The sequence below is a fragment of the Chenopodium quinoa genome, unplaced genomic scaffold, assembly GCF_001683475.1.
Source record: "Chenopodium quinoa cultivar QQ74 unplaced genomic scaffold, ASM168347v1, whole genome shotgun sequence".
NCBI classification, from domain to species: domain Eukaryota; kingdom Viridiplantae; phylum Streptophyta; class Magnoliopsida; order Caryophyllales; family Amaranthaceae; genus Chenopodium; species Chenopodium quinoa.
The window spans coordinates 2,792,938-2,806,645 of NW_018745251.1; the positions used below are offsets into that span (position 1 = coordinate 2,792,938).

The 13,708-nt window shown below is 43.6% G+C and overlaps 1 protein-coding gene across 1 annotated transcript; it reads right to left on the minus strand.

The window, feature by feature from the left end:
* Window positions 1-11,840: 11,840 nt before the first annotated feature.
* LOC110711327 lies at window positions 11,841-12,356 on the minus strand. The gene has a single exon (XM_021889705.1). The coding sequence runs from the start codon at window positions 12,354-12,356 to the stop codon at window positions 11,841-11,843; it is 516 nt and encodes a 171-aa protein (XP_021745397.1).
* Between the last annotated feature and the right edge of the window lie 1,352 nt (window positions 12,357-13,708).

The following is a 13,708-nucleotide window of genomic DNA, read 5'->3' on the forward strand; positions in this document are numbered from 1 at the left end:
CTCTCTCATAATCAATATCGGGTGTTTGTGAGCCTTGTGCAACTAATCGGGCCTTATATATTACAATATCACCATTCTCATTTCTTTTTCGTACAAAGACCCATTTATATCCCACCGGTATTACACCTTTAGGTGTACGGACTACAGATCTGAATACTCCACTCGTTTTGGGTGTTTTTGTCCCTCGGGAGAGTTACAACACGAAGACTGATCCGACGTGAGCTGTGCCTGCAAAACCAACGGAGACACCAGTTGGTTGGTACTCCGCCTCCGACGAACAAGTTAGTAACTTGAAGGAAAAAAGGGTGCGGAAATTTAGGTGGGTATCTGCTCGGATTCCAAGCTCAGATATCTCTATCATAGGGACTGTGTGTAATAAATGGTAAAACGTGCCCTCCAAAAGAGGGAAATCTCCCTATTTATAGGGTCCTCGGGATTTATGCCCTTGATTAGGTCATTGATCCCTAATCATTGGTGGGCTGCGCCGCATTGCGGCTTTCTCGGGATTTGGGCCTGAAGGCCGCCATTTTCCCCTAATTTATGGAGTGACACGTGTCAAGCAGGGATTGGTCCACTTTTGACCACCCAGAGGCTGACACGTGTCATCCTCTGGTTGGGAAACATGGCGGGGTAAAATTACCCTAAACATTTGCCTTTCACAGATGTGATGTGGCACGCTACGTGGCATCTGTGACACGTGTCACGCTCCGATTGGTGGTAATTTTACCATCAAAGAGTAACCGTTCGCCTTCTGAGTAAATTACGGGAATGCCCCCATATTTACCCTCTACATATAGCCGTTTACCCTCATAATTTTGTACGTTTACAAAAATTTTCTAGAGAAAGAACTTTGAGAGAGCAGAAGTCATCCGTTTGAGTCAGGCGCAAGCAAGAAAGCTCGTACTCCATCAACCCAGCCGGACCCGTCTGTCTTTAGATATCAAATCAAAAGGTACCGTCTCTGCCTCTCTCAGCTCTTTTTCTTGTTTCACCGCATGTACATATTTCTTGCAATAAATGGATGCATCACCAACACACACGGCAAAGCCTAGGTTAGAGTCCAGCTGGTCACCTAGGACGGCTGAGTCTCGGGGTGTTGGGACCACCCTTTGCCTTGGATTCCAACCATTTATGTGTCTGTGCAGGACACAATGGCTCGGACTATGCAGACGGCCACTGATCCGAACTACAGAAGCGAAGGCTTAGGCGGTCAAACGCCTGAGGGAGAAACGTCTGGTCAGGGAGACCAGACGGCTCTGGAGAGATCCCCTCCGCGCGCCCCTTCAACTCTCGTAGATTACTTTTTGGAAGAGTTCGACCAAGGCGGCGATGAGGCCGTCTTAGCCCCTTTGATCCAAAATGAGGAGGAGTCGGAGAGCGACATCTCCGCCTCCACCTCTGTGAACAGCGACGATTTACCCCCGCTTGAGGATAGCGAGGAAAAGGAGAGGAAGAAGTGAAACGAGAAGGACGATCCCTTCAACATCCACGTCTCCGCCAAAGACCGGATCCAAATGGAGGAGAACTTAAAGAACTTAATGCAAATGCCCCCGTTAGGAGAAGGGTATAGAATCAGGGTGCCATATGAGAACGGCACCATCGCCTGGGAGGATGATCAAGAGAACGCCAACAGCTACTTTGGCTGTTATGAGGCGGCGTTCAAGGCTGGTCTTCGCTTCCCCCTTCACCAGGCGGTGAAGGCAATATTAAGAGGCTACGGCCTCGGAGTCTGGCAACTTACCCCCAATTCTTGGGAAAACATTCTGGGGTATGTTACCGCCTGCGAGTTCCAGGGGCTTAACCCCGGCTGGGAGGCTTTTGCTAGTATGCACTATCTTAGCCGAAGCCCTGGCGGATGGAGGGCGTGGTACACTCCAACCACGCATCCCCAATACATGATGACCTTGGACAAGGTCTCCAAATTCGACGGCTGGAAGCACAGGTTCTACCTTATGTCAGCTCCCAGCAAGCGGGAGAATTATGAATTCCGCCAGTATAATAAGAAGCCCGACCTGATGGGCCGGAAGTGCGCTCTTCCCCGGATCCCAGAGGAGGATTTTGACAAGATCATTGAGGCAGGATTTTTCGGCCTCACAGACGCAACCTTGTCAACCGGGGAAACAATAAAATTTCCCAAGAACTAGATCCCCAAGAGCGCCTGGTTCAGGGACGAGTGTTTCCTAGCCGCCTGCGGGCTAGGACATATGTTCACCAAACGTATGCGCCTGAGTTTATATCCGCTTGTAGTGCTTTTGCATCGGAATGGATTTATGATATTAACCAATCTTTCTCTTTTTTATCTTTTCTATAATCCTGCGGAAGTATGCCAAAACTTGATTTTCTGGCCTGCGTGCTGAGTATATTTGTATTTACCGGCTAAGGAGCCGGGTTAATTAACAATTTCTTTTTTGGGTTTTAATGAATGCACCGACTGAGTCGGTTTTGATCATTCTACGTTTGCGTTTGAATTTCAATTTTTGCATTTTTGCCTAACTTATCAAAAGCATGCGGCGATTTTTGCCTAACTTATCAAAAGTCTGGCTATCCTTGCTCCTAGACGGCTGTGTGGTTGGTTTCAACTGGAGTTGATTGATTGACTTGGGAACGTCTGATGTTGCAAAGAGCATGAACGTTTGTAAGTCAATCAATCACAGTAGTGATTGCCCCAAACCCAGTGCACAGCCGTACACCAATAGGCGTTCCAATCACTAACCAAACGGAGTTTGTCCGTCTTGGTAGAGATTTCACAGCCATTGCATAATTCTTTTGCCCCAATTGGGATAGAAAGTGCAACTTTGGAATGAATAACCTAGGTGAGAACTTCAGCCGGTGATTGACTGATGCCCCAGGGCATCCGGTATTCGGTAACATGATTGTTCTTCACAGATCATTCTGGTAAGACGGCGATTATTACCCAGGTAGAAAAAACAACAAATTTGCAAATAAAGTCTGAATTCTCATTAATTGACTCATTTGTTTACAAAAAATTTACATTCTCAGAAGTAGTACTTTTTCAAATTGTCTACATTCCAAGTTCTAGGCAGGCGCCTGCCGTCTGGAGTTTCCAAGCGGTAGGTGCCGTCCTTTACTTCTTCATAGATCCGGTAGGGGCCTTCCCAATTTGGAGTTAGCTTCCCCAGCTCATTGGCCCTACCGGTTGCCTCCATTTTTCGTAACACTAAGTCGTCAACTTTCAAGGGACGCTTGTGTACTTTCTTGTTGTAGGCTCTAGTCATTCTCAGACGGTAAATCTCATGACGCAAGTCGGCATTACCCCTGCGTTCTGGGAGTGAATCCAACGCCAGGCGCATTGCTTCCCAGTTTGTCTCTTCATCATATAGCATGGCTTTGAGAGTCGGCTCGTAATGTTCGATGGGCAAGACGGCTTCAGCACCGTAAACCATAAGAAATGGGGTTTCACCCGTTACCCCCTTTGCTATTGTCCGGATGGCCCATAGGACTTGGATTAACTCTTCTGTCCACAAACCACCGGCTCTTTCTATTTTCTTCTTAATGTTGTCTGAGATGAGTTTGCTAAAGGCTTCAACTTGGTCGTTTGCTTGGAGCCGGCCGACGGATGCAAAACAGCTTGAGATCCCCTGATCTCCCAACCAGGTTTTTAGCTGAGGCGTCTCAAACTGAGGACCATTATCAAACACCACAGACATAGGTACCCCATACCGGGTGATAATGTTTTTCCAGATGAAGGAAATTACGTCTGAGGTCTTGGTGTTCTTAACCGCCTCAGCCTCCACCCACTTAGTGAAATAATCCACAGCCACCAAGATGTAGCGCTTTCCGCCTGGAGCAGGCGTGTAAGGACCTAGAATGTCCATGCCCCATTTTTCAAACGGGATTGGGCTGAGGATGGCCGTCAGATCAGTAGCCGGACGGTGAATAAGTTTGCAAAATTTTTGGCACTTGTCACATTTCTTCACCAACTCCTTGGCGTCTGCCTCAAGAGTGGGCCAAAAATAATGTCGTCTGGCTCTGACGGCTAGGGACCTACCGCCTGTGTGGGAGGCGCAGAATCCCGAGTGCAAATCTTCGAGAACTTCCTTCCCCTTTTCTGGGGTGACACACTTCAACAGGGGCTTAAGAAACCTCGCCTTGAAGAGTTCTCCTTTTCTCAACTCGAAACTTGCAGCTCGCTTCTTCAGGACGGCTACCTCCTGTGGAAAATTAGGAAGTGTACCGTCTGAAAGATAGGCCCGGATGCCATCCATCTAGGTAGAACTTCGGTCCAGAATTCTAATGGGATCTTCATAGATGCTTCTTTTTTCAAGAACTTTCCAAAAGACTGACCGAGGCGTATCATGACAGGCGGAAGATGCCAGTTTTGACAATGCATCCGCCTGGTTGTTTTCCGACCTAGGCACTTGATTCAGATGGAATTCCTCCAGTGCCCCAGCCTCTTCTTTGACTGCATGAAGATATTTGATCATAGCCGGATGAGTTGCCTCGTAGCTCCCCTCATACTAGCTAACGACCAATTGTGAATCAGAGTAGGCGTCAATTTTCTTGGCCCCTGCCGCCTTACACATACGGATGCCGGCTAGCAGGGCCTCATATTCTGCCTCATTATTAGAGGCTTGAAACTTGAAGCGTAGTGCATACTCAAATCTGTCCCCTTCAAGAGACTCGTAGATTACGCCTGCACCACAACCGTTCTTTGTAGAGCTCCCGTCTACGTACCCTTTCCAAACCTGTTCAAGATTATTCGGAGCCACCGGACGGGTCATTTCAACAATGAAGTCGGCAAACGCATGACCTTTCACTGCCTTTCTTGGTTCGTAAGTGATTTCAAGACTTTGCATTTCAATAGCCCATTTCAACATTCTCCCAGATGACTCCAAGGTAGACATTGGCCGCTTGAGTGGCTGGTCGGTGTAAATCACCACCGAATGTGCCAAAAAGTAAGGCTTCATCTTTTTGAATGCCATATACAAAGCAAGGCCAAATTTTTCAACCATGGAGTACCGGAGTTCAACATTTTTTAGAACATGGCTAATGAAGTAAACTGTGAGCTGCACCCCGTCTCGTTCAGCAAAGAGAACGACATTGAGGGCATGATTTGAGACGGCTAAATACATGTACAACGTCTCCCTAGGCAAAGGACTGACAAACCTAGGTAGAGAATGCAAATGCTCTTTCAACTTCTAGAATGCCGCCTCAGCATCATCCCCCCATTCAAACCTGGTCTTCTTCCTGATTGCTTCGAAGAAGTAAAGGCATTTGTCGCCTAACCGACTGAGGAATCTCCCCAAGGAGGCCAGGCAACCGGTGAGTCTCTGAACTTCCTTGATAGAACGAGGTGACTTCATGTCAATAACCGCCTGTATCTTTTCGGGGTTATCCTCTATCCCCGTTTGATCAATAAGGAATCCGAGAAACTTCCCTGACTCAACACCAAAGATGCATTTCTTTGGATTTAACATGACCTTATGCCGCCTGAGGGTGGTGAATGTTTCTCGGAGATCAGCAAGGTGATCTGTCTGTAGCTTGGATTTGACTATCATGTCATCAATGTACGCCTCCACATTCCTCCCAATTTGATTAATGAAGACTGTATTAATCATTCGTTGGAAAGTGGCAGACGCATTTTTCAAGCCTAACAGCATCACTGTATAACAGAATAACCCCTAATTAGTGACGAAGGCCATCTTCTCTTGATCCTTTTTCCACAGGGGTATCTGATGGAAGCCGGAGTAGGCATCCATAAAGCTCATCAAGGCGTGGCCGGCTGTAGAGTTGACCAGACTGTCGATCTTTGGAAGCGGGTAAATGTCCTTTGGACACGCCTTGTTGAGGTCTGTGTAATCAACACACATGTGCCAGGTCCCATTCGGTTTCTTAACAAGGACCACATTGGCCACGCAGTCGGGAAAGTTACAAGGCCGAATGAACCTGGCGTCTAGCAGCTTTTTGACTTCGGCAGCTACCGCCTGACTTCTTTCCTCGCCGTGGTTTCTTTTCTTTTACCGGATGGGCTTCTTTTTGGGGACCACGACGATTTTGTGGACAGCGAGATCCGGGCTGACGCCTGGCATCTCCTCCACTTCAAAGGCAAAAATGTCTTTGAATTCCTTCATCAGAAGGTACAAGCTTGCACCCAAGGTAGCATGAGCAACTGTCCTAACCTTTACCGTACGTTTTAGACGGTTGTTATCCAGAACGAGATCAATGTTTTCACCTGCCGGTTGGGGACGAAGCTCGTCAGGTCGCTCACCGATCAGTGATTGCTATTTTTTCTCTTTCTTCACCTCCACCAGCAGAGGTGCGTTTCTTTTCTTCCTCGCTGCTGGTGGGGCAGGTGCTGGGTCGGCATCCTTGACATTGTCAAGGTCTATTGGTTCCTGGCCGCCTGAGGCCATAGTATCTTTAACGGCTGAGAGGTAGCACTCTCGGGTCGTCTTCTGATCCCCATTCAGGGAACCAACAGTGCCGTCATCCCTCTCATACTTGATGATCACGAGAGATGAGATGGTTACTGCCTTGGCTTCGTTGAGAGTTGGCCGGCCAAGGATAATGTTGTAGGAAGTTAACTCCTCAACGACCAAGAATCTGACGATAATATGTCGTCATGTGCCTTTCTCTCCCATCCGGATGGGTAAGTCAATTCTTCCGGCTGGGTAGACCACCCCACCCCCAAAACTAACCAAGCGATAGGTGACCGGATGCATGCTGCTGACATTGTATTTCAGCTTTTGCAGGCACCGGAGGCTAATGATATCTGAGGAGCTTCTGGTGTCAATAAGAATTCGTCCAACCAGCTCGTTGGCCACCTTACATTCAATGACAACCGGGACATCATGCGGATGACGGATGATGCCCCTATCCTTCTCAGTGATCAAGACGTCTGGGAAGGTGGTGCTTGCAGACGCCTGCTCATCATCATCTTTGTCCATCTTTCGAAGATGGCTCTTGGTGCCCCGGATGGTAGGGCCACCACATGAGAACCCGCTTGCTATTGTGCAGACCGACTCCTTGTCAGTATCCGAGCTACTAGCAGGCTGGGGGTTGGTCTTGGAGGACTGACCCTTGTTCTTCTTTTTTGCCCCGGCTAGGGACTTAGAAATGTAGGACTTCAACAGCCCTTTGTCAGCCAGACGGTCCAACGCCCGCTGAAGACTGAAGCAGTCGTTGGTGTCATGGCCAACCTCCTCATGGAACTGACAGAATTTATTTTTGTTCCGTGACTGAACGGAACTCTTCATTGGATTCGGCTTTTCAATGGACAGCGGGTCCTTTACCTCCATGAGGATGGAGTTGCAGTCTTTATTAAACTCGTACTTGGGGACGGCTCGTCAGAGTCATTTAACGCCCAGATTTCTTTTCTTTTCTTGCTCTCTTCTTTAATTTTGGTCGGCTGAACAGGCCGGCTGTCTTTCTACTTATCGGACTTCTTAGAGTCCGACTGGCTACCAGGCGAGCAGAGGTCGGTAGCTTGAATGTAGCTTTTTGCCTCCCTCAGGGCCGCCAGTAAAGTGAAAGCCCCTTTTCTGACTAGGTCAAACTTAAAGGTCGACCCGTCTTTCAGACCCTTGAAAAAGTCTGTAAAAGCTACCTCATCTGACAGTCCTTGAATCTGAATTCTGATCAGATTGAACCGCCTGACATATGAGCGTAGCCCTTCTCTCTCTCCCTGCTTAACAATGCTCAAATCAAGGCTTGTTTTCTTAGCAGGAATGTTCATTGAGAAGTTGGAAGCAAATAGGAAGGCGAGCTTCCCAAAATTGTCGATGGACCCGGCTGGCAAGTTGCCAAACCATTGTTGGGCAATGCCCTCCAATGTAGCCGGGAAGCATCGACACCAAGTGGCGTTATCCAACCCCTGTAAATACATGAGGTTGGTGTATGCCATAAGGTGGTCTTCTGGGTGTGTGGTACCATCATAGGTACCTACCAATACATTCTTAACCTTGGCCAGTTGTGCCGCCTCGGTTATCTCCCGGGTGAACGCATAAGGTTGTTCACCCAGGCGTAGCAGACGGAGCTGCCAGTCCAGTGGCTGGACATTTTGGTATGTCGCCTGACCTCCGAAGAGAGCTGGCTGCATGAAGTGAGGGGGATACTGACCGTAAACCTGAGTAGGTACATACGGTACAGTACCAATCATCTGAGGGCCAGAATGGACGGTATTATCGCCTGTCTGGTTCTCATGCAAGGAGAGTGCATTCCCTGCAGAAGTGTTGTTAAAGCTGTTAGGAAAGTTTGACGTTGAAGCCAACTCAGATAGCTGCTGATTCCTCTTCCGGTTAATTATTTCCCGGGCATCAGGGTTTGGTTTTTTACTTCCCCCCGGCTGTTGAATCCGGCGGGTGTCATTGGTATTCCTCTTAGGAAGAAGAATTTTGGACCAATCAATGGTTCCGGCTGCTTTCTCCTTTGGGTGAGGAGTGGGCTGCCGATCTCTGACTGACTTCCCTTTTTCCAGGGGAGTCTTCTTGGCCGTCTGACCCTTACTTGGGCCAGCCCGGTTCTTGGTGATCAGCTCTTTAATTTCACCTTCGAAACTTGTCATGAGTCTCATGAGTTCGTCTTGGATGACGGGTGCTGATCTAGATGTCGTATGGGTTTCCCCTTCCGGCTGACCAGGGGGTCGACTTGCACCCGCTTGGGAGGCACCCCGCTCTAGAGTGTCTCTGGGCCGGATGCGCTTGGTTCTGAGAGAGCCATCATCGGCTGTAAAAGTTTCGACCTGAGGATCTTAATCCTCATGGTCTGTAAAGACTTCTAGATCATCGCCCAGACGGTTAAGGGGTGGTACAGACTCTTGAACCATCTTCAAGGTACTCTCCCCATAGACGGCGCCAAATGTTTTGGGTGTTTTTGTCCCTCGGGAGAGTTACAACACGAAGACTCATCCGCGTGAGTTGTACCTGCAAAACCAACGGAGACACTGGTTGGTTGGTACTCCGCCTCCGACGAACAAGTTAGTAACTTAAAGGAAAAAAAGGTGCGGAAATTTAGGTGGGTATCTGCTCGGATTCCAAGCTCAGATGGCTCTATCACAGGGACTGTGTAATAAATGGTAAACGTGCCCTCCAAAAGAGGGAAATCTCCCTATTTATAGGGTCCTCGGGATTTATGCCCCTGATTAGGTCATTGATCCCTAATCATTGGTGGGCTGCGCCGCATTGCGGCTTTCTCGGGATTTGGGCTTGAAGGCCGCCATTTCCCCGCTAATTTCTGGAGTGACACGTGTCAAGCAGGGATTGGTCCACTTTGGACCACCCTGAGGCTGACACGTGTCATCCTCTGGTTGGGCCACATGGCGGGGTAAAATTACCCTAAACACCACTTTTTTCGAGAGATTTCAATTCAGTTTCAATTGCTTCATTCCATTTTGGCCAATCGCTTCTTTGTGCACATTCATCAATGGATTTTGGCACATTATCATCATCATCATTCATAACATTTACTGCCACATTGCATGCAAAAACATCATCGACGTCGATTTGGTTTCGGTTCCTTGTAATTCCAGACATGATAAAATTTGTTGAAATTTCTTCATTGTTAGGTACCTGAATATCCTTTTCCATCATGTCTAAGGTCTCTTCTTGGGATCCTTCAAAATTAATAGCTTCCCCAATCTAGCCATTGTCAATTGTTGCCCCTTTTCTCTTCCGAGGATTTTAATCTTTGGAACCGATGGGTCTACCACGCTTAAGGCGTGCTTTAGAATCATTTGCAACTTGGGCTTGTCCTTCTGGGACATCAATTTTAATAGGAGCATTTTCAGCTGGTATATGTGACTTTGTCAATTTCTTTGGGTCAGTAAATGAGTCTAGCAATTGATTTGCTAAGTTTTGTAAATGAATTATCTTTTGGACTTCCAACTCACATTGTTTAGTACGAGGATCTAGATGAGATAATGATAATTCATTCCAACTAATTTCCTTTTCCAGCTGTTTTTTTTCTCCCCCTAATGTTGGAAAAACTGATTCATCAAAATGGCAATTTGCATAACGAGCCGTAAATAAATCTCCTGTAGTTGGCTCTAAGTACTTAATTACCGACGGAGATTCATATCAAACATATATCCCTAGTCTTCTTTAAGGGCCCATTTTAGTGCGTTGTGGTGGAGCAATTGGAACATATAATGCACATCCAATTCTTCTCAAATGCGATACATTTGGTTCTTGACCAAAAACGAACTGTGATGGGGAGAACTTATGATGACTTGTCGGCCTGATGCGAATTAGTGTTGCTGCATGTAATATAGCATGCCCCCAAGAAGAAATTGGGAGCTAAGAATTCATAAGTAATGGTCTAGCAATTAATTGCAAACGTTTAATTAATGATTCTGCAAGATCATTTTGTGTGTGATGAACATGTGCTACAGGATGTTCAACACTGATCCCAATTGACATGCAATATTCATCAAATGCCTAGGATGTGAATTCACCAGCGTTATCAAGACGAATAGCCTGAATAGCAAAATCAGGAAAATGTGCTCGTAATCTGATCAACTGAGCAAGTAGTCTCGCAAATGCCAGGTTGCGAGTTGATAACAATGATACGTGTGACTATCTAGTTGATGCATCTATTAAAACCATGAAATATCTAAATGGCCCACACGGGGGGATGAATTGGTCCACATATATCCTCTTGTATACGTTATAGGAAAGTAATAGATTCGGAATTTATTTTAGTTGGTGATGGCCGAAGTATTAACTTGCCTGTTAAGCAAGCAACACATGGAAAACTATTATGAAGAATCTGCTGGCTCTTCAATGAGTGTCCACATGAATATTCAATTATCTTTCGCATCATTATTAAACCGGGATGGCCTAACCGGTCATGCCAAACTTTAAAGTCATTAGTAAACTTCTGGTTTACTATAGCATGTTATTCAATTGTATTTATTTTTGTATTGTACAAACCAGTGGAGAATATAGGTAATTTCTCCATAATAAGTTGATTGCCTTGAGTTACACTCGTGATTTGAAGGAACTCATTATTTCCTTCACTAATTGTCTCAATATGGTATCCATTTTTTCGAAAATCTTTAAAACATAGTAAATTTCTTTGAGACTTAGGGGAGTATAATGCATCAACAATTTCCAATTTTGTTCCCCTTGCCAATAAAACATTTGCTCTTCCGGAGCCTTCTATAATTTTTGTACTACCTGATATAGTACTCACATTAATTTCTTCCATCATCAATTGCGAAAAATATTTCTTATTCTTAAGTATGGTGTGAGTGGTAGCACTATCAATTAGATATAAATCTTCACCATTGGTTGATGATTGAGCTCCAAAGGAATTCATTTTCTAATAGAATTAAAGGAACCAATATAAGATTCACAATATCAAATAACTTAAATTAATAAATGATAATAATGAAATATACGAAAACATAAAATGCCCAAAAACATAAAATTGTCCAAAAACAATTGTCCCATAAAGCATAAAGTCATAGTACTACGATAAAATTCTAAAAACAAAATAAATGCAAGCTAATTAATAGAGTTTATTCGCCAATGGATCATAATTTATTCAATTGTTTTCTTCAGGATTAGGAAAGAAACCAGTCGCTTCGAGGTGAGTTGAATCCCCGTTATCAAAATCACCTTCGCCATCTTCATACACCAAATTTGTTTCCACTTTCTTTCCTTTCTGTTTGATTAATTGTTGATAAAGGTCTACTAGATGTTTTGGTGTGCGACACACACGTGACCAATGACCTTTTCCTCCACAACGGTAGCATATATTTTCATTTTATCCTTTTCATTCTTACTTCCATCTTTATTGTCCCACTTCTGGTGAGAGTATGAGTTCCTAAAATGACCACCTAGACCACGACCATATCCACGTCCGCGGCCGCGACCACATCATTGACCATGGCCTCGACCACTACTGTTGGCTTGATCTCTAGCCTTTTGCTCTTTCCCACTATGGGATGTCGCATTCACTTCAAGGAATGTAGTAGAGCCAGTTGGGCGTGATTCATGAATTTTCATTAATAGTTCATTATTTTGCTCAACCACAAGGAGACAAGATATCAATTCTGAATATTTTGTAAAACCCTTTTCACGGTATTGTGTCTGCATGACAACATTGTTTGCACGAAAAGTAGAGTATGTTTTTTCTAACATTTCTGCATCCGTGATTTTCTCTCCACATAATTTCAATTGTGACGTAATTCTAAACATGGCTGAGTTGTATTCACTCACAGACTTAAAGTCTTGTAATCTTAAATGTAACCAATCATAACGGGCTTTTGGTAATATCACTGTTTTCTGGTGGTCATACCTTTCCTTAAGATTACTCCAAAGGATTTGTGGTTCTTTAACAGTCAAGTACTCCACCTTAAGACCTTCATGAAGGTGATGGCGAAGGAATATCATGGCTTTAGCTTTGTCTTGGATTTTTCTATATTATTTTATTTGACAGTATTACCAAGTTATTTTGCATCTAAATGTATTTCAGCATCTAACCCCCAAGACAGATAGTTGTTTCCAGTAATATTAAGAGCAACAAATTCAAGTTTTGCAAGCTTTAACATGATTCACTGATATATAAAACAATATTATTAATAGGAGGACATTTAAAAATAACATGCTTGCATTGTACCTTAATGATTATCTATGATATTTGGAGAATATACATGTCAGATTGATCAAACCGAACAAATTGAATACTATTTAATTAGATATAAAATTTATAATACTAGTATTAATCATGAACATGCTATCAAACACACACAGTATGTTAGATTAATGCTAAAGATAAACATGCAAAAGGAATTATCATTATTATGATGCCAAAAAGATCATGCAAAGATAATTAAACTGACACCTAATCGGTTATGTCATGCAAAAGGAATTATCATGCAAAAAAAAATGTCAAATTATGTCAAACATGTACATAAAGTTATCTAAACCAACTAACACCTAATCGGCCAAACTCTTCATATGAATTAATTACAAATCAATGATTGTTTCATGATAAACAATATCAGATTACAACATAAACAAAATTAAATCGGTAATTGTTCTCATAGAATCTAATGTGAATTAACGGTAATAATTAACATCTAGAATATTCATACTAATTTATATTCAATCGAGATAACACACATATAATACAGTATATGCAAACCTTTTATAGTTAATGAGATCTATTTTAATTGATTGCGATAAAAAAAATTATCAAATATAAACAACAGGATCTAATAAAAATTGAAGACGGTGATTATATATTCCTAAACAAAATCATGCTTATACATAATTTGTTAAAACGAAACTATAGAATCAAATGATGAATACTAGAATTAGTAGTGTGCACACAAGTCAATAAAGCAATAAAATTATATACTTTGCAGAAGCCATTCTCGTAGTCAAACATTCTTAATTCCAAATTTCATGTATAAGCGTAATGAATATTATTAAAGTATAAAAAGGTATAGCAGAACATACGAGTTTGGTAGTAATTAAAACAAAGTTAATGAACAATTCAAAAAAAGATTCATATAAAAGATTATTTGCAAATCAGAATACGAAATACATGCAACATAATATTGTGACTACGACTAAGAAGTATGTGGTAATTGTATAATAGTTACATTATATTAAACGTACCTGAATTCAGAGTAGGATAACTTAATTCAACTAGGTAGAACAATGGTGCTGATAACGTGTTAAATATAGAAGAGAAATATATATAGAGAGAAATATATTTTTCGTTCTGTATATTCTTC

Excerpts from the sequence above, each read along its gene's own strand:
- LOC110711327 (XM_021889705.1), bottom strand. The coding sequence starts at position 12,356 with ATGATATTCCTTCGCCATCACCTTCATGAAGGTCTTAAGGTGGAGTAC.